The 24139-nt window shown below is 38.1% G+C and overlaps 2 protein-coding genes across 3 annotated transcripts in view; one reads left to right on the top strand and one right to left on the bottom strand.

The window, feature by feature from the left end:
• The window catches only part of LOC147833832 (uncharacterized), an 863518-nt gene that overhangs the window by 253358 nt on the left and 586021 nt on the right, over positions 1-24139 (top strand). The window lies entirely within an intron of this gene.
• The window catches only part of pigg (phosphatidylinositol glycan anchor biosynthesis class G (EMM blood group)), a 227725-nt gene that overhangs the window by 15304 nt on the left and 188282 nt on the right, over positions 1-24139 (bottom strand). For both annotated transcript variants that reach the window (XM_087281054.1, XM_087281053.1), the window contains exon 11: positions 7930-8248. In XM_087281054.1, the coding sequence (XP_087137180.1) occupies positions 7930-8248 (319 nt within the window). The remainder of the gene's footprint in view (positions 1-7929; positions 8249-24139) is intronic.

Below are 24139 nucleotides of genomic sequence, written 5' to 3' on the forward strand. Positions count from 1 at the left end.
ACGAAAGCCATGCAGGAAAAGAAAAGCACTCATCCGATTTTGACAGACAGAGAGAAAGACAGACAGACAGACAGCCAGACGGACGGACGGACGGACGGACGGACAGACGGACGGACCGTCCGTCCGTCTGACCGTCCGTCCGTCCGTCTGACCGTCCGTCCGGCTGTCTGTCTGTCTGTCTTTCTCTCTGTCTGTCAAAATCGGATGAGTGGACGGACGGACGGACGGACGGACGGACGGACGGACGGACGGACGGACGGACGGACGGACGGACGGACGGACGGACAGACGGACAGACAGACAGACAGACAGACAGATAGATAGATAGATAGATAGATAGATAGATAGATAGATAGATAGATAACATGATAGAATGAACAAATGATTCAACTCAGGCCCGGATTGGCTAATCGGGAGGACCGGGAGAATTCCCGGTGGGCCGGTCCGTTTTTTGGCCGCGAGGGCCGGTGTCCCTAGCTCCAGAATCTGTTGCTCTCAGCAGTCACACTTTTTAAATTAATGTATTTATTTACTTGACCACAGTCTTCTTATTCAATATTGTACCGCAGCTCTGTTCTTTTTATCTATTTTCTCGCAGCCTCGTGATGAAGATGCAGCCTACAAATGAATGATTTCATAACTGTTGTAGTCGAGTGGTTAGCACGTTAGGTTTCGACGCAAGCGACCCGGGTTTGATCCTCAGCTGAGCAATTTTTTTTTTTCATTTTTATTGTTAAGACATATAATACTGTTAGGGTTGTTGAACATTTGAAGTTTTAAAGCAGCTGTTTTCTCAAAAAAAGACGTGATAGTGTAATTAGAAACTGAATTGGAAATGACCTTATTTCAATAAGTCGTGAACTGACGTGGGCCGGTCTGAGACTTGAAACTCCAGGGCTGAAAAGGAGTCCCACTCCGGCCCTGATTCAACTAACAATTGAACAAATGAATGACAGAACGAATGATAGAAATAATGAATTGAGCAAATAAACGACGGAATAATAGATGGACGGACGGACGAACGGACAGACGGACAGACAGACAGACAGACAGAGAGAGATGGATGGATGGATGGATAGATGGTCCCGGTAGGTACGTATTTGTGCAGTTTTGTTTTCGCGAATCCGAGAGGCCACTGTGCGCGCTTTTTCACGTCTTAAATGCCTCTCGCGCCCGCTCTGTTCTCGCGTAAAAAGCCACCGGAGGCCGCTGTCGAGCGACGGTCTGTCCGACTGGCTGTATGACTGAACGATTGACTGGGCGGCCAACCAGGCCACCCTCCTCCGTCTTCTTCCCTAAACCCAAGTGACGATTTACGAAAGCCGTGCAGAAAAATAAAAGGCCTTGTCTGATTTTGATCGCGTTTTCGGATTTCACCGCATTCTCGCCCTGTTACAAACTCCTACAATTTAATTTTTTGGATCTTTTATTTTTTGAATTCTTACCTGATTTCTGGAACCGCTCTTCTCCGGACTAGAACCTAGCCGACGCCTCCTCCTCCTCCGGGCCTCTGCTCCGCCGACGTAACACGACGAGCTAACCGAACAAACTGGTTGCGGCGGGAAAGCCCTTCACATGGAGGAGGTGAGCCGTCAGCCCAGCCAGCGAGTGCGAAGAGGACCGGCGCACACTACCCGTAGCGTTCGCTTGAAAAAATTAAATGCGGCCATACGTAACTCCGGCCACGTAAATCACGGCCTCCAGAAACGTCCATGGGGCTACGTTTTCAGAATGAGCTTGGGTTGCCTGTATCTTTGGTTACACTCCGTAAACAACAGTGAGTTCGGTGAACTGATGACCTTCGCGGCCAATCACAGTCATTTCTGTTGAGCATTTAAACACAATGACAAATCAGCGCTGTTTAAGAACATGCTCAAATGTTAGCAGGAAATGGATGTTTTTAAAGTTTCAGTATCGATTGGTAGCGAATTCCAGTTTGGTGACAACCCTACTTCATATATTGTTTCTTTTCTGTCTTGGATTTCTGTAGACGCGGATGCAGCTCTGGTCTGAATCCTCTGTGTGAATCTGCAGGTGTTGATGTGAGATGGCTTTTTCCAGTCTTCGCTGACAGACTCGGAGGGTCCCTGGGCTGATGGAGGGGGAAATAAACACACAGATCTGCTCCTGCTGTCAGCGGCTCGCGGTGGGCCCTGTCTGTCACTGTCAGGACAGCCGGATTAGGAAACCCTCCTCCTAAATCACTCGCTCCCATTATTTCAGGCCGGTTTGCAGTGTCAGGGTGGGCGGGGAAAGGGCCTGGCCTGATCAGAATGAACTAAATCAATGTGGCAATTTGCAATTAGCAATCACTCTCTCCAAGCTTAATAACTGGAGAGGATTATATTCAATAAATGCGTCCTTCAGCGGTTTGACTGCATTGACCTGCACTGTCCTTTTGATGATGATGTCATTGTGAAGCCTATAATTCCTTGCTGGGCCGCTTTAGATGGTAATTGGCCAGTAAAGAGCCATTTATGACCCTCACTTACACGCACATCTCAGTACGACTCTCTAGATTCATTTCATCTTGATTTTGTTGGAGGGTAGCACAGTGGCTCAGTGGTTAGCACTGTCACCTCACAGAAAATAATGTGTTTTTCAATAAAGTCTATATACAGCTGCGGATATGCACATCAATATAACATTATTCTTTATGACACTTTATAACAATAATGAATATTTTTACAGTACTGTGTTTACAGTACTGTATTTTTACAGTACAGTACTGTGGCTGGGTTTAGGGTTAGGGTAGGGATAGATATTAATACAATACAATTTATTGGGCAAATTAACCACTTAAACTCTGCTGCTATTTGGTGATTTCCGGCTGGATTTTGCCTACCCAAATTTAAAAGCTTCCCAAATCCCCATAAAGAGGTGTAAAAGCAAAAATTTGGTATCATTTTAAAGAAAACCCTTTGAATTTTCATAAAACACTATTGAAAGTGTTTAAAATAACTGCATATGTCGTCTGTGTTATAATAAACACCCAAAAAAAGAGGCGCTTTTTGTATTTTTTTTATAACTCAAATTTGAAAGTGTACCTTTTAGGTTCTGTGTGGTCTAGCGTGCTGTAATTAATTTTGGTGGTTCCTGCACATGTCTGTAATCATAGGAAAAAAGAAAAAGGTCTCCAACATAATCTATGCAAAAGTTATTGCATTCCAACTGATGAGAGGTGCTGTAGCCACAGGGAGCGATCATTGTTTTCATATTTCACTATTCTTTTGTTTGATCAAACATAATTCACTGTGTTTGGACCACGTCAGACATATAAAAGGATTACTTATGCACATCACCTCAAAAACAGAGGAGAAATGGTCCTGAAGGGCACAGCATAAGGTAAGAGATGACAGCTGTCTGTGCTATCTGGGGCTGCTTATTGATCATAAATGTATTGTTTACATTTCTGCGCCATGGAAAACACCACAATTCATTCAACAACTGTTTGGCATATGAATATAATTCAGTAAAAAGAATGCTAGAACTGTATGAGCACCGGCAAGAGCTTCCATTTAAGCTATAACTTGTACATGTGTCATATGAAAAAATATGAAAATGAACCAATGTAAAATACCCAGCTCGGGTCTCCAAAATACTGTGTTTTTAAGTGTAAATAACTTTTATACAGTAGAATAAAAACCAAAGTGATGCATCTGTGCATACAATATAGATTCTACACTTTCAAATGAAACCACTTACGGGGGTCTGGTGCAACGCTAGCCCTTTAAATCTGAAAGCGAAAGTCGATGACGTCACAGACCCGGCACCGGGTCGGCAGAGTTTAAGTGGTTAATAAATAACTTAAATAATACTGCATACAACTGCTGTTTTTATGTTACTGTGATGGTGTAGGGTTGGGGTATATGTTAATGAAATACTATTAATGGGAAATGTTATATATAATTTTCGTCAACTTCCGGCCGCAACCGTATCTGATCTAGCAACAATCATCTTATTCACAGTTGCCCCTAACAAGCACATTTTAGTGTATTGCGTCCATGGAAGTGGCTGGAATTTATTCATTCTGCGAGTCTCTTCATTGCGGTTATAACTAAACCTGCTGGCTAGTGTAGAAATGAGGGGACCAGCCTTTCAATCTGTCCCCATTTAACAAGGGCAGTAAATGATGAGAAACAGACTGAATGAATGAACGTGTAAAAGCAGCAGCTGATGATTTCATGCTTGGATTGAGGCAATATGTAAAGAAACGTCCTGCAAATTTTGCTGAGTCGCGAGCCTATAATGGGAATCCGGCAGTGAATGGAAGATTTCTGCTGTCTTCAATGTTTACCAAACTAAAGGGCATTTTCGCACTCGAGTTCGTTTAGCGTCAGAGTTTAGTTTATCAGGCTGTTTATCTGCTCCACGGCACAGCTCAAATTTGGTCCACAATCTAACTAAATTTGCACAATAAACCTCAATTTGTGGTGTTCATTGTCCTTTATTTATGTAAAAATGACCGAAGACCGCATTTACTGGATCGTTGAGAAAACATTCACAACAGACCAGATTTATTTACTACACACTACCTTGTCTTGTCGCCTATCCAAGTTTTAGAAACAATAAATAATAACTTGACTTCTAGTTGATTATTTGGTATCAGAAGTGGCTTATATGAAAGGCAAAGGCCTCTAGATTATGCTTATTTGACCAAAATAAAATATGATCCTGCCTTGATTTTTAGTTATTTAATTAGGACAGTAAAGTCTGAATTTGCTTAGACAAAAGTCTTGTCACTGAACAGAAATAATGTCTAGTATAGAATATAAAGTCCTGCTGCAGTGGAGACAGAATGAATATTGTGTCTGACTCCATCATGAGCTTGGAGGACTGCATCCATACATCTCTGCAATGACTCAAATCACTTATTAATGAAGCAACCCAAGCTCATTCTGAAATCGTAGCCCCGTGGACGTTTCTGGAGACTGTGAATTACGTGGCCGGAGGTATGTATGGCCGCATTTTGTTTTTTCAAGCGAACAATACGGAGCGGTGTGACGTCGCTCCTCTTCTTCGCGCTGGGCTCACATCGGTGTGGACGGCTTTCCCACAACCAGTTTGTCTGGTTAGCTCGTCATGTTACGTCGAAGGAGCGGAGGCCCGGAGGAGGAGGAGCCGGCCACGGTCGAACAACCGGGTTCGAGTCCGGGGAAGAGCAGTTCCAGAAATCAGGTAAGACAAAGAACAGAATCCAAAAAATAAAGCGAACAAGTTCGTAACGGGGCGAGAATGCGGAGAAATCCGAAAACATGGTCAAAATCGGACGACGGCTTTTATTTTTCTGGATGGCTTTTGTAAATCGTCGCTTGGGTTTAGGGAAGAAGGAGGAGCAGGAGGGTGGCTGGGTCGGCCGATTGGCCAGCCACCCAGTCAATCAATCGTTTAGTCAGTCAGTCAGTCAGTCGGACAGACGGTCGATCGAGTGCGGCCTCCGGCGGCTTTCCAGCGCGGATGAGAACGGCAGACTTGTGAAAACAAAAACTGCACAAATACGGTCCTTCCTGGGACGTATTTCGCAGTCTTCAGAAACGTCCGCGGGGCTACGTTTCCAGAATGAGCCTAGGTTGTAATAATGTCATCTGGAATGGCAAAGAAAGCGCTCTTGCAGGACTCCCAGAGTTCATCAAGATTCTTTGGATTCATCTTCAATGTCTCCTCCTTCGTCTTACCCCAGACATGCTCAATAATGTTCATGTCTGGTGACTGAGCTGACCAATCCTGGAGCACATAAACCTTCTTTGCTTTCAGGAGCTTTGATGTGAAGACTGGAGTATGAGAAGGAGCGCTATCCTGCTGGAGAATTTGCCCTCTCCTGTGGTTTCTAATGTAATTGGCAGCACAAATGTCTTGATACCTCAGACTGTTGATGTTGCCATCCACTCTGCAGATCTCTTGCATGCCAACATACTGAATGTTGAATGCCTCTTGATTTATTTTTTTCTTAAACATTTAAACCACAAGCAAGACAAAAACTCTAAGCAAGAAAAACCTTTTTTGTTTTTGTTTTTTGGTAACACTTTAGAATAACTAGTTATAACTAGTTAATAGTTCAATAATAAACTGTTAGTGGATGAGTTATAAATGACTTGATAAATAAAAGTTAATAGTTTGTTAATTATTTACAACTGTACATTGTAGATAGCCAGCAGATAACTAACAAGTTGTTAGTTAACAAGTTATAAATGACTTGTTAAGTGTATTTTAATGATTTATAACTATACCTAATAAATTAGTGATAGATCTTGAAAGAGCTGTTAGTAAATTACTTACTATAGACTTGTTAAGTATCAGTTATCAGTTTTTATATGCTATTGGGACGTTATTCTAAAGTTGCAACTATTCTTCATTTATTAACTGTTAGTAAATGAGGAATAGTTGCAACTAATTGTTATGCAGTTCAAAACATAAAATATGAATGTTGTTGAATGTAGAAGAAGCCTACTTCAGCAATGCACTGCTTTTGTTGTGCGAAATACCATTAACATCTTGAATGTTTGTAAACAAAAAAAGGTCAATTGGACAATGCAGTTGTTTTAAAATACAATATATTAACATTTTAATGTAGAAAAAGAAAAAGTGGGTGTCTTTATAAGCACAAATACAGCATATGAGCTCTTATGTGTAGTTTCGTCATCACTCATAAAGCAAGTCATATCTCTCCGGCCCTTCGTTTGGGATGCTTTTCATAAACCGGCCCCCATGCTAAACTAATTGAATAGCTTTGTTCTAAAGCAGGGGTCTCAAACTCAATTTACCTGGGGGCCGCAGGAGGCAAAGTCTGGGTGAGGCTGGGCCGCATAAGGGATTTCACAAAAAAAGTCCTCAAATGTCATTATTAACAGTTTTAAATATTTCTTCTGAACATGAAGTGTCCTGAACATTAATAGAACATTGAGTGAAGATTATGAACAGTTCTTCTGAACATGGCATCTTTTGCCTACTTCTTGCTGCCAGAGACTTGACAGCGCTTCTTCTCACAAATCTGAACCACATTTGGCTTTAGAGCGGAAGCAGTCGAGACCCTCAGTATGGCTTGAAGATGATCATCATTAAGCCTAGACCTGTACTTTGACTTATTGAAGTCCTAGGGAAAAAAGTGGGGGAACTCACTCAAAACTTCCATTCCCTCACCTAAAAAAAGGTGTATATATGTATAAATAAAACACCCCCACCCCACTCCAGTCACATCAGTCTGTACCAGTCTGTATCTACCTTTAATATCAACACAATCTCAGGCACGTGCACACATAGGGCTCAACCTGTGCAGAGCACATGCCCTTTTTAGTCTTGCATAGAAAGTGCCCTTTCAAAATGATCAAAAGTGCCCCCGCGACGCGACACACCCTCGGTCCCGCCCTTCAGTAGGCGCGCGATAACACCGCTCTTGAGTACGCGCACGACAACACAGCTGATCAGAACGCGCATTGAGTGACAAGCGCGCTGTGTACGGATAGAATCAGCGGAGCGCTCTCTCTCCCCGCTCCGCTGACTCTGTCAGTGTACAGCGGTCGGCGCGGGCCACAAAATATTGCACTGAGGGCCACAAATGGCCTGCGGGCCGCGAGTTTGAGACCCCTGTTCTAAAGTGTTACCTTTTTTTTTGCATTGCTAAATGCTTCCTATTTTGCCCTCTTCTTCTTTTAACACATTCTCAGTCGTGTTTCTCAAAAACATATCAAGCCTTCAAAGCCTCAAATACAAAGAGCCTCATTCATATCATTAAAAAAAATCCATTCATACGAATTTAAATGTGAAAAGTGCTCAAACTCTTGATGAAATTAAATGTACTGAGCGATCGACTCCAGTCTGAAAACACCCCGAGAACAATGAAGCTGCAATTATTCAATCGATATGCATTAACAAAGCCAACCAGACCCCCATTGTCTTTCCTAAATAAAGCCAGAAGTGCGCTCTCCTCCTTACCTGGAAGTAGAAGAATGCCTGTCCGAACCAGTAGTGCATGATGGTGGTCTGAGCGGCGTCATAGTGGAGCTTCTTCCAGATGAACTGAGCCATGATGGTCTGGACGAGCAGACAGCAGGCCAACGTGGGCAGATTGTGAGCCCTGAAGAGCAGAGCCACCAGTAAAACCACACCACTGTACACTTCCCACAACCCTCTGCTCTTCAGACGCCCGCTGTCCACCGCCGATGACATCACCTGCGAACGCAACAGGTCCTTCACACCCGTGAACAAGATCCCCAGGACGAAAACGTAGACGAATCGAGCCTCCACGGTTCCCCTGTAGGAGAGAAAGCTTTACTTGAATACACTGATTTACTCAGTTTCTTAAGGTAAAATAACAATAATAAGTCTATTATGAAGTGTGTCTGGTGTCTTGTGAACACTCTCTTCAAGTAAAGCGTTATCAAAAAAAAAAAAATCCTCCTGAAACGCTCATCAAAGATGCTCACATTTTCACCCACTCATGGAGGAATCGATATTGACTGCGAACACCCTTTTGTTTGAAGGCTTGTCTTCATCTCGCTCCAGGCTTGTGAAGTCTGGAGAGAATCAATAACAGTGAGGTTTTGGAGCTTGGCAGCGGAGAGCAGAAGTTACTTATTATAGCCTGGTGGAGGTCAGTCGGGTCGGCCGGCCCAAGCTCGCAGGGAAATCAGCAGAAACCGCCTTTAAAGACCACCGCATCGCTCTAAACCACGTTGGAAAAACCACTGGGAGGATATCAAGGTGCACACCTACTGTACTGTACATCAGAGAAACTGTTTCATCTCCACACATTAGCAAAACACCTCAGATACAAGCATTCTCGCTATTTAAAGGGGCAGTTCCCGCAAAAAAAAAGTAATTTTACTCAACCTTAAGTCAACTAAGCTGTTGGTGACTTTTTTTATTTCAGTAGAGTGGGATATTTTTCTGCTAAAATGCTGGCTCTTGGCATAGGTGTAAAATATTTAGTAACACTTTACCTTAAGGGTTGTCATTAAACCTTTATAATGAATGTCATGAATGCCAATGAGATGTTATGCATGCTTATAACAACTGTTATGAAGTGCAGAGAATATGTTTGTAGAATATTTGGAACCATTAATATTTGCAATATTTACTAGCAATATTTGGTGACACTTTACCTTAAGGGATGTCATTAAACCTTTACAATGAATGCCATAAATGTGAATGAGATTTCATGCATGCTTATAACAACTGTTATGAAGTGCAGAATATTTGGGTGTAGAATATTCGGAACCATTAATATTTGTAATATTTACTAGCAATATTTGGTAACACTTTACCCTTAGGGATGTCATTAAACCTTTATAATGAATGTCATGAATGGCAATGAGATGTTATGCATGCTTATAACAACTGTTATGAAGTGCAGAGAATATGTTTGTAGAATATTTGGAACCATTAATATTTGAAATATTTACTAGCAATATTTGGTAACACTTTACCTTAAGGGGTGTCATTAAACCTTTGCAATGAATGCCATTAATGTGAATGAGATTTCATGCATGCTTATAACAACTGTTATGAAGTGCAGAATATTTGGATGTAGAATATTCGGAACCATTAATATTTGCAATATTTACTAGCAATATTTGGTAACACTTTACCCTTAGGGATGTCATTAAACCTTTATAATGAATGTCATGAATGCCAATGAGATTTTATGCATGCTTATAACAACTGTTATGAAGTGCAGAATATTTGGGTGTGGAATATTTGGAACCATTAATATTTGCAATATTTACTAGCAATATTTGGTAACACTTTACTTGAAGGGTTGTCATTAAACCTTTATAATGAATGCCATCATCATCATGATTTTATGCATGTTTATAACAAATGTTATTAAGTGTAGAATGGTTGGTAACATTATTATTTGCAATATTTGGAAAATTTGATAATAATATTTGGTAACACTTGAAGTGGTGACATTAAAGCTTTGTAATGAATGTCATGAATGTCAATGAGATTTTTTTTCATGTTTATAACAACTGTTATTAAGTGTAGAATATTTGGTAACTTCAATATTTGGAATATTTAATAGAGTATATTAAAATATATATAATAAAATGAGAATAAAATGATTGAATTCATGCTTATAAGGACTGTTATTAAGTGTAAAGTATTTGGATGTTGAGTATTTAGTAAGATTCATATTTGGAATATTTAATAACAATATTTGGTAACACTTTACTTAAAGGGGTGTCATTAAACCATTATAATGAAAGTCATGACTGCAAATGAGATTGTATGCCTGCTTATAACAACTGTTATTAAGTGTGGAATATGTGGGTGTAAAATATTTGGCAAGATTAATATTTGATAACACTATTTGGTAACACTTTACCTGAAGGGATGTCAATAAACCTCTCTAATCAATGTCATGAATGCAAATGCGATTTTACGCATGCATATAATACATTTTATTAAGTGTAGAATATTCCGGTGTAGAATATTTGGTAACATTAATATATGGAATATTTGGTGGAAATATTTAGTAACATTTTACTTGAATCGGTGTCATTAAACCTTTATAAAAAATGTCATGAATGCAAATTAGATTTTATGCCTGCTTACAACTGTTATTAAGTGTCATCCGATCAGTTATGCCATTTTAAATGCAAAGATGTCATGGTTATGACACCTTGACATAAACAAATACAATGTCATGACAACTTGACATTACCAAGACAACATATCTTGTCATAAATCTGTAGTAAACATGACTCTCACAAAGCCATTGTAAATATGTCATGAATTTGATAACAGAATCAATAATAATGTTTGGACATGAATATTTTTTGGACCTTGTATCGTGGTACAAGCTGAATTTGTCATTTAAATGTCATTATATATTATTTGCAATCATTTTAATGAAGAATACAGTTTGTTTAACTGAAAACAGGGTTAGAAAAACATTCATGACAATTTTAAAGGCAACGTGACAAATCATCAAATCATGTTTATGACAGTTTTATGACAAGTTATGTTGTCTTGATAATGTCAAGATGTCATGACAAAACACGTGATGTATTTTCTGCATATTGTCTGCATATTTTCTGAGAGTGAAGTGCAATGTGCAATATATAGAACAAAATGTCCATTTCTATCTTCATTTCTTCTGTTTTAACCATAAAAAGCTTATTACATAAAAAAGATTAATACAAAATGATAAATCATAAAATGAAAGTCCGTGCCTATACTGAGATTTTGAGAGTTTTGAGAGAGAAAACATACAGCATTTAATGTGGTGGTGGCTGACGATACATTGAGATTTTATGAAGAGAAATAATCTGCAACTGAAAACTGAACATTATTTGCAGCATTATTATATGTAATCCAAAGCTTCATCATGAAAATAATTAGCAAGATTTATTTTTTTTTTCATATAATGATGTACAGTATCATACTTTTAACAGAGAGAAGCCATTCAAAGTAACAATGTTGTAAATAAAGTTCAGTTTCTTGCCTCATTTCACTCATAAGACCTGAATGTATCACCAGGAGACACGTAATCATTTTGATTTGCTTGAATATGTCAAATAAAGAATTTAATATATTTATTTTTTAAATGCCAGTGGCTGAATTGTCTTATATCAATCACCTATTCATGGTTTCAGCAAAAAAAAAGAAAAAAAAGAAACTTAATTAATGTTCCACACCTTGCATGCCCAGAGGCTGAGCACATTTCCATTTTATTTTCCCCTTCGTTGCTGTGTTCGAGTTCATTTTTAAAAGTATTCATACTTTATCCGATTCTTTCTATTTTGGGAAGCTTTTACTTCACTACATGATTACTTGATTTGCATACTTCATCTGCTGCCGCAAAACTAGATCAGACCACTTGCATTACATAATATAATTTAATCAGAGAAGCATTGGATAACAAAAAAAAGGAAGAAACTGTTTAGAAACATTTTTAGTCAGAAATTGCTTGTACATTTTCCAAATAAGAGGTTTAGCAAGCAACACTAAAATAATGATGGATGGATGGATGGATGGATGGATGGATGGATGGATGGAGGGATGGATAGACCCGACGGACATGGTGAAGAGCTAGATGATGGATGGAAGGACAGACATGTAAAGAGTTAGATGATGGATGGATGGATGGATGGATGGATGGATGGACAGACATGTAAAGAGATAAATGATGGATGGAAGGATGGATAGATGGATGGGTGGATGGATGGATGGATGGATGGATGAATGGATGGATGGATGGATGGATGGATGGATAGACCCAACGGACATGGTGAAGAGCTAGATGATGGATGGAAGGACAGACATGTAAAGAGTTAGATGATGGATGGATGGATGGATGGATGGATGGATGGATGGATGGATGGATGGACAGACATGTAAAGAGTTAAATGATGGATGGAAGGATGGATAGATGGATGGGTGGATGGATGGATGGATGGATGGATGGATGGATGGATAGACTTGAAGAGTTAGATGATGGATGGATGGATGGATGGATGGATGGATGTATGTATGGATGGATGGATGGATGTGAATAGTTAGATGATGGTGGGATGAATGATGAATGGACAGACAGACATTTGAACGGACGGACAAGTGAAAAATTAAGATGGTGGATGGATGGATGGATGGTTTGACAGACATGTATAGAGTTAGATGATGGATGGGTGATGGACGAATGTGAAGAGTTAGATAATGGATGGATGGATGGATGGATGGATGGATGGATGGATGGATGGATGGATGGATGGATGGATGGATGGATGGATGGACCCGACAGACATGTGAAGAGTTAGATGATGAATAGAAGGACAGACATGTAAAGAGTTAGATGATGGATGGATGGATGGATGGATGTATGGATGTATGGATGAATGAATGGATGAATGGATGGATGGATGGATGGATAGCTAGATGGATGGACAGACAAGTAAAGAGTTAAATGATGGATGGAAGGATGGATGGATAGATAGATAGACATGAAAATTTAGATGATGGATGGATGGATGGATGGATGGATGGATGGATGGATGGATGAAAGTGAATAGTTAAATGATGGTGGGATGAATGATGAATGGACAGACAGACATTTGAACAGACGGACAAGTGAAGTATTAAGATGGTGGACAGATGGATGGATGGATATGGATGGATGGATATGGATGGATGGTTTGACAGACATGTAAAGAGTTAGATGATGGATGGGTGATGGATGAATGTGAACAGTTAGATAATGGATGGATGGATGGATGGATGGATGGATGGATGGATGGATGGATGGATGGATGGATGGATGGATAAATAGACCCGACGGACATGTGAAGAGTTAGAAGATGGAAGAATGGATGGATGGATGGATGGATGGATGGATGAATGGATGGATAAGTGAAGACTTAAGATGATGGATGCATGGATGGATGGATGGATGGATGGATGGATGGATGGATGGAAAGATGGACAGACGGATGGACGTGAAGAGTTAGATGAAGGATGGATGAATGGATGGGGGATGGATGGATGGATGGATGGATGGATAGACAGACAATTAAAGAGTTAGATGATGGGTGGGTGATGGATGAATGTGAAGAGTTAAATAATGGACGGGTGGCTAGATGGACATGACAGACATGTGAAGAGTTAGATAATGAATTAATGAATGGATAAATGGATGGATGGATGGATGGATGGATGGATGGATGGATGGATGGATGGATGGATGGATGGATGGATGGATGGACGTAAAGAGTTAGATGATGAATATATGAATGGACGGCAGACAGACAGACAGCTATAATAATCAAGTGTACGAGGCTGAGCAGTTCAGTTCAGTTCTACCTGATGCAATCCACCTGCACAACAGATGTCTGTTAGCATTCACATTTATCTGCAGATAAACTACTTTTTAACAAGTTTTAAATTAGTTTATGTGTTCTTTTTCCAGTTAAATGTCTAAAAATACTTGACACAGGGTAAATTCACTTCAGAAGTAACACACTAGTTTTCACAGATTATTATTATCTCGAATATGAGCTTATTTTGTCTTACAGCACTGCTAGATCTTTTAACCTGTTTCTAACTATTCCAAGAGAACAAATGAAAAAATGCCACTGCAGGGAGACAAATAATCTCATAAAACGAAGAAAACAACAGTAACTAAAATAACATAAAAAATAGATTTTATGCTAAAAATTTGTTTGTTTATCAATGGCGTAAAAGCAACATTGAGATAAATACAGAATTAAAATAGGATTACCCATTTTGTTGGGTTAAAAAACACTTAAATATTCAACCAAATATATACTAATATTCTAAGTTAAATACACAATATGTAAAATATTTAGTTAAATTATCCAAAAACATGTTATAGATTTTCTTATGCACTTACATTATCCCAAATTTTCCAAAAAAAAAAGGTTAAAATTCAGAGAAATAAGCTATTTTGACTAAAACTGAGTGTGTGATTTCAACAGGAGTCCCATAAAATGTAATAAAGACTACAACTCCTATGATTCCCCACTCAGTCACACCATCACCAAACTATAGCTGCACCCCAAATGGCATACTATACACTATGCACTATGCACTATGCTCTCAGATAAGTCCGTGACCAAAATGCGACAGTAGCAGCCAGCGAAATAAGAAACAGATTCAGAGTTTCACATGAGGTGGTTATTAAATAGCAAATAATATAAATTTTACGAGTTTTACGAAGGAATTTTACGACACGATGGCAAAGTAGGTAGTCATCACGCTCTCTCTCATTCACACACATACACACACATAGACAACAACAAACAAGCTAAACACAGCATCGCGCTCTCTCATTCACACATACATATGCGTGCTCGCTCGCTCGGGAGTCGGCGTATTGTTAGGCCGCCCGCTCTCGTTCCAATTAAACCAGTTACCGACAGCTCCCATGCTTTATTCAAAAATGTATTCCTGTGTTCGCAAGAATCTGCAGGAATGCAGACCTCTATTTGCATGTTCTCCCCGCGTTTGCATGGGTTTTCTCCGGCTGCTCTGGTTTCACGTCCAAGTCCGAAGACATGCGGTAGAGGTGAAATAGGTAGGGTAAACTGTCCGTAGTGTATGAGTATGAATGAGTGCGTAGGGGTGTTTCCCAGAAATGGGTTGCAGCTGGAAGGGCATCCGCTACGTAAAACCATATGCTGGATAAGTTGACGGTTCATTCCGCTTTGGCGACCCCCGATTAATAAAGGGACTGAAGGGACTTTTCGGAAGCCGAAAAGAAAATGAATGAATGGATGAATGAATATTAGGTGAGCAGGTTACATTGTAACCCCATGTCCTAACAGCAAGCTATGTGACAAGATTTACAGTGGTGCACTCTCAGAAATAAAGGTACACGAGCTGTCACTGGGGTTGTGCCTTTTTAAAAGGTACAAATTTGTACCTAAAAGGTCCATATTAATACCTCAAGAGCACCTTAAAAGTACAAAAGCGTTCCTTTAAATTTTTTTAGGACCCTTGGACCCTTTAAGTACAAATGCATACCTTTTGAATGGCTATTTGCACCAGACGAAAGAAGACAGAAATTTAAATATAGCCATTCAGAAGCACAGAATAGTGCACTTACTGCACTCCAACAAAATGGTAAGGTTTATAATTTAATTATTACATATTAAACCTCTTTAACATTTTCCATTTTCAGGATCTGAGGTGAAATCTGCTGCTGCTTTCAATAGTATGGCAATAAATGTCATGTAAAACGGCATTCAAACTCACATTATTAGCATTTAACACTGAATACAGCACATGAGGTGTACCTGAGGTGATCATTGTGTTTTTAGTTGTTTAGCTGCAAGAATTAGAAGGCGTTTCTAAAATCAAAATTTCACACGTGGATTGGGACGAAAACCCTTTTTAATATTGAAAATATTCCTTCTATCACGTGCCGTTGCTATTCTTTAGAGCAGTGGTTCTCAAACTGTGGTACGTGTACCACTAGTGGTACGCGGGCTTCCTTATAGTGGTACGGGGAGGAATGAAATATGTCATGTACATGCTACATATATTTCTAAACGTATCAAAAATGATGTATATAATGTGCCATCTATGACATATAGTCTATATTTCTGGGGTAATCTGCCACGTTTTTTTTTACTGTGTACTGTGTTTGTACTGAGTTGTAGCTGCTTTACTTGGTCTACTATACAACTGTATTTCAATACTGCTCATTTTCGTGGTACTTGGAGAGACATTTTTTTCTGAGGTGGTACTTGAAAAAATTTTGAGAACCACTGCTTTAGAACATGTCGTCAACCTTGTGTGTTTTGAACCAGAAGTGCAATACCTAGTTCAACCACTGGGTGTCAAACTTACGTACTGCATTCAAAAAATGACTGCATATTTTATAGTAAATATAAGCATACAATTCTGCAAATACACAAATAGCAAAATTAACGGTGCTGTAAATGTAAATACAGTATTTTTGCTGTAATTGATTCACAATATCCTACTGGCTAAATGCTGCTAGTAAGTTACCGTAGATTCGACAGGAAATTGTTAACAAGTTTAACACAGTCGCTTTAATCAAGATTCATTAATTCAAACCCCTTGTTCTTCAGCCAGAAACGTCTCTCTGATTAAATTGTATTACATAATCCAATTATGATGATCTCCTCTAGTTTAACATACAGCACGCTGTCCAGCTTCAGTGCACTTTTTGTAAGTTGCTTCTCGTATGGCACGATTATACAAAACTCCATTCTCCAAAGGGCAGCACAACTGTGTGTAGTTTAACTATGTTAAATCAAGAGTGGCATGTAGCTAGAGATGCTTCACAGTACACCGGATCAGTCACATTAAATGTGATTAGAGTAAAACAGGCGGGGATTTCAGCGATTTCCCTGGAGAAGGAGGAAAATCTCATCATTTTTATTGCCACTGTGTCTCAGTTCCTCTTCACTGTAAATAAGCTCCATCAGAGAGCAAACTACATCTGCACAAAACACTTTAATCCAGCACGCGTTTCCATGCCAACCAGAACCTGGCAACCGCACGCGGCGAGAGGGTGACGCTGCAGGAAAACACGTCAGAGAAACGACACTACAAAATCAGACGTATATGTCGGCGAATCTTCAATACGAATCAACAAACCACAAGCAAAGAGTGACGACTTCTGTATCTGAATTGACTGTCGTTTCGGTGAACCAGTATCAATACTAATAACTGGAGAATCAATATTTGCTCCATGCTATTTTCAGCTCATGCTTAAGCTGTGCCATTCAATAAATTACAATCAGCTTTCCAACTCTGGCCACTTTATCACTATATTAGAGAGCTGCCCCCCTAGATGACTAAATGTGAAAAGTTTAAAGATACACAACCTGCGACTGCAGGTTTAATGGAAATATGTGAATTAAAGTACATTATTTGCGAAAAGTAAAATACGTTGCCCCCAGTGCTTTTGGTTGAACGTTTCAGATGACAAATCCACAAGAGGGCGCTGTCTACATTTTTGCGATACATAAAAGTATGTTGCTTCAGATATGTTTCATTGCACTTTTCAGAGGAAACATCCACTAGAGGGCACTGTATATTTTTTGTTGTAAAACATTAAAAAAAATACATTGCTTCGGGTAAGTTTCAACATTTCATATGACAAATATACTAAAGGGCACTATCTATATATTTTTAAAATGTAAACTATGTTGCTCCATGCATGTTTTGTTGCTCGCTTTAGATGACAAATACACAAGAGGGCGCTGTCTACATTTTTTTAGGCATACATTTTTGCTATACATAAAAGTATGTTGCTTTGAGGGCATTTTTATTTTGCGTTTCAGGGGGGGGGAGATCCAGTAGAGGGCGCTGCATACAACTTTTGCTTAACATAAAATGCATTACTCAATATAAGTTTTGTTGCATGTTTCAATGACAAATCCACTAGAGGGCACTCAATGACAGAAAAGTTGTCCATACAGAGATAGATAGATGAGAATTAAACAGACAGCATTAATGTTATGATCACCAGCAGTGTTGTCCTTGCAGGCATTTGAAAAAATACTCGCATTCAACTGAACTACATATCCCATCATGCACCAGCCCCCGTGCATACAAATTTTGCTAAACATAAAATACATTACTCAATATAAGGTTTGTTGCATGTTTCAAAGACAAATCCACTTGAGGGCACTCCATGACAGAAAAGTTGTCCATACAGAGATATATAAATGAGACTACACTGAACTACATATCCCATCATGGACTTCAATCACACACCAGCCCCAGTTCACCCTTTGATTACAATCACACAGCTGAAGCTTCTAATCATGGACTATATACAGACCATTCAAACACACTTCTTAAGCTGAGTGTTGTTTTATGTAGTGTACATTTCAAAGCGTTTTCCTTGCCTTGTCTAGCCGTGATTTTGACTCTTGCTTTGTTTAATGATCTTGATTGTTTTACCTCCTGCCTCAACCATAGGATTTTGACCACTTTCTTCATGCTCCTGCCTGTTCCTGTGTTGACCTTGCCTGTACGACCATTCTCACTAAATAAACTGCATCCTCACCTCAGTTGCTACCGCTACTCATTACAGAAACTGCAATCAAATGTATTTCTAAGGGGCAGTTCACACAGAATCCATTTTTCCTTTCCAAATTGGTTACTTTTTTAAAATCGTTTTTCACACACGCACTTGATGGACAATTCACTGTTATACTGTGTTGTGATTGGTGTGTTTTTTAGATGCTGGGTAGAAAGATCTTCAAGTTTAAGACGCAATGAACCTCATCACTGCCCAAAAGCAGTTAACCAATTAGAAGAGCTCAGAGTCTTTCTTATTTGCAACACAAAAAACGAGATCGTTAGCTCATGTGAAATGCTAGCCGCTCTGCCTAATTCATATCGCGACGATAATCGTAAGTATGTAATCATTTCAATAGGCTAAAAAAACAACCCTAAAAACCTTTAACAGGCAAATACTGGTCGAGTCTGAACATGTCTCATTATTCTGTACTGTAGACTTGCTGCAGCAGTTGGAGTTACTGGTTACACAGTGTTCGGCTGTATGCCAATTACAAGACCTGCCCAATTTATAATGAGAGTCAGATTCTGTAACAGCTCCACTGCTGGTTATGAGTGAGCAAGTTTTCAAGCAGATTGTGAAGCAGGAGTGCATTCGGATGCAGATTGAGAGGCACTGTTAAGTGCTCGATACGATTGATTGTTGTAATATGTAAATACCCATTATACAGAATTTAGCTGCACTCAGTAAATGACTCTCTTTCTTTGTTTATTATTTGTGAAACAATCACTTCTGCTTAGTGTTTCTGTTTATTAATAACAGTATACTTTACTCCCTGAACTGATGAGGGGGGGCTGGGGGACATTTTCGTTCACACTAAAAATTTTATGGTATTAACAAACCATTTACTAACACTACTATAAACTCTGCTGCTATTTGGGGATTTCCGCCTAGATTTTGCCTACCCAAATTTAAAAGCTTCCCAAATCCACATGCAGAGGTGTAAATGCAAAAATTTGGTATCATTTTAAAGAAAACCCTTTGAATTTTCATAAAACACTATTGAAAGTGTTTAAAATAACTGCATATGTCGTCTGTGTTATAATAAACACCTAAAAAAAAGTATATAAACTCAAATTTTAAAGTGTAGCTTTTGGGTTCTGTGTGGTCTAGCATGCTGTAATTAATTTTGGTGGTTCCTGCACATGCCTGTAATCATAGAAAAAAAAGTCAAATGTCTACCATAATCTATGCAAAAGTTATTGTATTCCAACTGATGAAAGGTGCTGTACAAGCCACAGGGAGCGATCATTGTTTACATATTTCAATATTCTTTTGTTTGATCAAACATAATTCACTGTGTTTGGACCACGTCAGACATATAAAAGGATTACTTATGCACATCACCTTAAAAACAGAGGAGAAATAGCCCTGAAGAGCACAGCATAAGGTAAGAGATGACAGCTGTCTGTGCTATCTGGGGCTGCTTATTGATCATGAATGTATTGTTTTCATTTCTGCGCCATGGAAACACCACAATTCATTCAACAACTGTTTGGCATATGAATATAATTCAGTAAAAAGAATGCTAGAACTGTATGAGCACCGGCAAGAGCTTTCATTTGAGCTATAACTTGTACATGTGTCATATAAAAAAATATGAAAATGAACCAATGTAAAATACCTAGCTCGGGTCTCCAAAATACTGTGTATTTAAGTGTAAATAACTTTTATACAGTAAAATAAAAACCAAAGTGATGCATCTGTGCATAAAATATAGATTATACACTTTCAAACGAAACCACTTACGGGGGTCTGGTGCAACGCTAGCCCTTTAAATCTGAAAACGAAAGTTGATGACGTCATGGAGTTTAAGTGGTTAATACACTTTTAATTAGCTGCTTATTATTAGTTATTAAGGGAGAAGTAGGGTTTAGGATTAGGAATACAGAATAAAATCATACTTTATAACTACTGTTCATTAGTACATTAGTAGTTCATTACTATCTTAATAATTAAAAGTTAATAAGCCAGGAGTTAATAGCATGAATTGTGCATGATTTCAAAGTGTTTTATAGTATTTTTTTATAATAGTGATGTTTTTATAATCAACAAAATGAAACAAAACAGTTTCTACTGAACAACACATACGAAAATTTGTAATAAACTGTGTAACACTTTAGCGTGGGTCACAATTCATGCTATTAACTCCTGGCGTATTATCTGCCTTTTATTAAGATATTAACTTTAGGTTAGTAATAAAGCATGATTTTATTCTACATTCCTCATCCAAAAATCTAAACCCAACTTCTACCAAACCAACAATTAATAAACAGCTAATTAGTAGTATATTAGGCTAGTGGTGCTAGTTAATGATTTGATAATACGGTGAATTGTGACCTAAAGTGATACCATAATTTAATATAACTTTTTAAAGAAAAAAAAAACAGGATCACATTATTTTAAGGTACAATTATCGTTATAAATAAACTATTAACTATGAATTTTAGCTCAATAAACTCTTAATTTTGCTGGTTATGAACAGTTATTAAGGTAGTAGTTGGGTTTGGGTAGGATTAATAATAAGATCATGCAGAATATGTACTTTATAAGTACTAATAAACAGCAAATATCTTGATAATAGGCAGGTAATGTGCTACTAGTTGATGTAAATTGGTAGCAAACCAAGAATAAAGAAAAAAAAAGTCACTTTAGGTTGTTCACTGAAAAAAATAAAATAAAAAAAATAATAATAAAATAAAATAAAATAAAATAAAATTATTCCTTTATTCATTTTCTTTTCGGCTTAGTTCTTTTATTAATCTGGTGTCACCAGAGTGGAATGAACCACCAACTTATCCAGCACATGTTTTACACAGCGGATGCCTTTCAAGCTGCAACCTATCGCTGGGAAACACCCATACACACTCATGTACACTCATACACTACGGAAAATTGTAGCTTACCTAATTCACCTGTACCGCATGTCCTTGGACTGTGGGGGAAACTGGAGCACCCGGAGGAAACCGCACGCATTGCTGGGGGTGGGGTTGTTGTTTCGCGAGTTGTTTCGTCAGAGTGGTAGACAGGGACTATCAGCTTATTTGCATTTAAAGGCACAGACTACAACAGTTACCATCTTCTCCGACCCAAAAATTGACCTTTTCAGAAGGGCATAATAAATGATCTGATGAGCATTTTGAGCTGGAACTTCATCGACAGATTATGGAGACACCAAAGACTTCTCTTACATCTTGTAAAAGGGGTGACATTTAAGTTAAGTCCTTTGAGTGTGTTAAAAATGAATGCTTCTTGCGAAAATTGTACAAATCTGTCCTCAATTACTCACATCTTTACAATGTTTAGAACGGTCTCTCTTTTTTGCAACACAACAAGAGGTTTGTTAGCTTGTTTACGCCTCTCTTTTTTTCGCTTCTTGAAGTAAAACGCTCAGTGTGAGGTAAACTACAAGCGCTGTTTGCTTTTGCTACATGGAACACAAAAGAATGAAACATTTTTCCAAACTTCTCCTTTTGTGTTCGTCAGAAGAGAGAAACTCGCAGTGGGATTGAAACGACACGTGTGCAACAAAGCGGCAAACAGTTTCAAAGTGTTATTGCGAAATACGGTAGATGAAAAGAGAAGAAGATCTAAATAAATCTGCATGTCTTTGCATGGTGAAAGAAAGCAGATGATCTATCGGGCTTTACTTATCTACAGTGAAAGTGCAGAGAGAGAAAAAAACAGAAATGGGAGCAACAAAATACTCGAGTGTCCATTCATGTTTTACCACAAAAACACAGAATTACCATAAATACAGAGTGAAAATGAGATACAATGAAGAGAGGGACAGAGAGAGAGAGCGATGTGGCACGAATAACAATGAGAGGTAAAGGGAGAGATGTGGTAGGTAGAAAGAAAGAAAGAAAGAAAGAAAGAAAGAAAGAAAGAAAGAAAGAAAGAAAGAAAGAAAGAAAGAAAGAAAGAAAGAAAGAAAGAAAGAAAGAAAGAAAGAAAGAAAGAAAGAAAGAAAGAAAGAAAGAAAAGCTTGCAGTAATGAATAAATAACAGAAGGAAAAAACAAATAAATAAAAAATTAACAAACTATCAAAAGAGAAAAAAGGCAGAATAAGATCAAACAAGTGGGATTATCAAACAAAATAAATAAATATGGATCAACTGCATGAAGAAACAAATGAGCAAATAAAAAGACACTGAATAAACACACATATTGAGAATGAGTAAATAAATAAAATACTGAGGATTTCATAACAAACAAGCAACAAAAACTCACATAATTTAAATAATAATTAAAAAAAACGTTTTCGTAAGCACAAGCAAAATATACAAATACAGTTTGAGCAAACATGTGAACAAATAAAAACTAAAAACTAAAGTAAATAAATGAGTCAATAAATAAATAAATACTGAATATTTCCATAGATTTTTAATTAGAAAATCAATACATGAAATCTAATAAATAAACTAAATAATTAAAATAATTATGCATGGATATAATAATTCATGAAAAACTAATTTTATGAATGCAAAAGCAAAATATACAAATAAAAAACAGTTTGAATAAAGGAATAAACAAATACAAAACTAAATCAGTAAAAAATAACAAAAGTAAGTAAATGAATAAATAAATAAAACTACAAACTAAATTATTTAGATAGAAATAAAGAAAAAATAAAGGAAACACATCTGCAGAATCAACTCTTATGTAGAAAAATTTACACCCTTGTAATCAATCAGCAAACTCCATTATGCTTCCCTTGTTTACTGTTGGCTACTAGGTTACCAATCCTACAGTCAGCAACTCTAAAGCCAGTCAAACTAAAAATTTGATTGATTAATTCATTTTCCTTTGGCTTAGTCCCTTATTTATCAGGGGTAGCTACAGTGGAATGAACCGCCAACTTATCCAGCATATGTTTATGCATCAGATGCCCCGTAAACCAGTACTGGGAAAAACCCAACGCAATCTCACGGCAATTCGTAAGTTTTTGATTTAGTGGCTAATTTGTATGAATTCGTCCGATTTAATTCATACAATTTATTACGATTGCGATCACCCAATGATGGTTGGGGTTAGCGTGGGGTTGGGTGCCACGCCTCCTTTTTAAAATCGTACATTTTCGACTGAACTCGAATTTGGACAAATTAGCCACTAAATTGACAAAACGTAAAAAAAGTACGTTTCCTCGTGAGATCAGGCTGGAAAAGCCATACACACTGTATTCAAAACACAAGGAGAGCATGCAAACTCCACACAGAAATGCCAACTGGCACAGCCATGACTCAAACCAGCAACCTTCTTGCAGTGAAGGAACAGTGCTAACCATTGAGCCATTGTGCCGCCCACTAGAAATTTTAACTTGATGATGCAACATTAATAAAACAAGCAATTACTCCAAATTTTAAATTCCTTTACATTCAGGTCACATTTTACTTTATGATTGGTCTCATGTAAACACGTTAAGTAAATTTGCAGGTGTTATTTAAACATGCTTGAACTTCAGAATGCAGTGATATGCGAAACTTGTCACACAAGCTTGATTTCCCATTCATATGAATGGACAGCTTAACCACTTGTGATCAGATTGATGTAAACGTAATATCTTCATATCAAAACGGAGCCTCAGGATCTGCTGAAGCAGCTATACTAAACTCTTA

This window comes from Danio rerio, chromosome 14 (genome assembly GCF_052040795.2).
Source record: "Danio rerio strain M-AB ecotype USA chromosome 14, GRCz13ab, whole genome shotgun sequence".
Taxonomy (NCBI): Eukaryota; Metazoa; Chordata; class Actinopteri; order Cypriniformes; family Danionidae; genus Danio; species Danio rerio.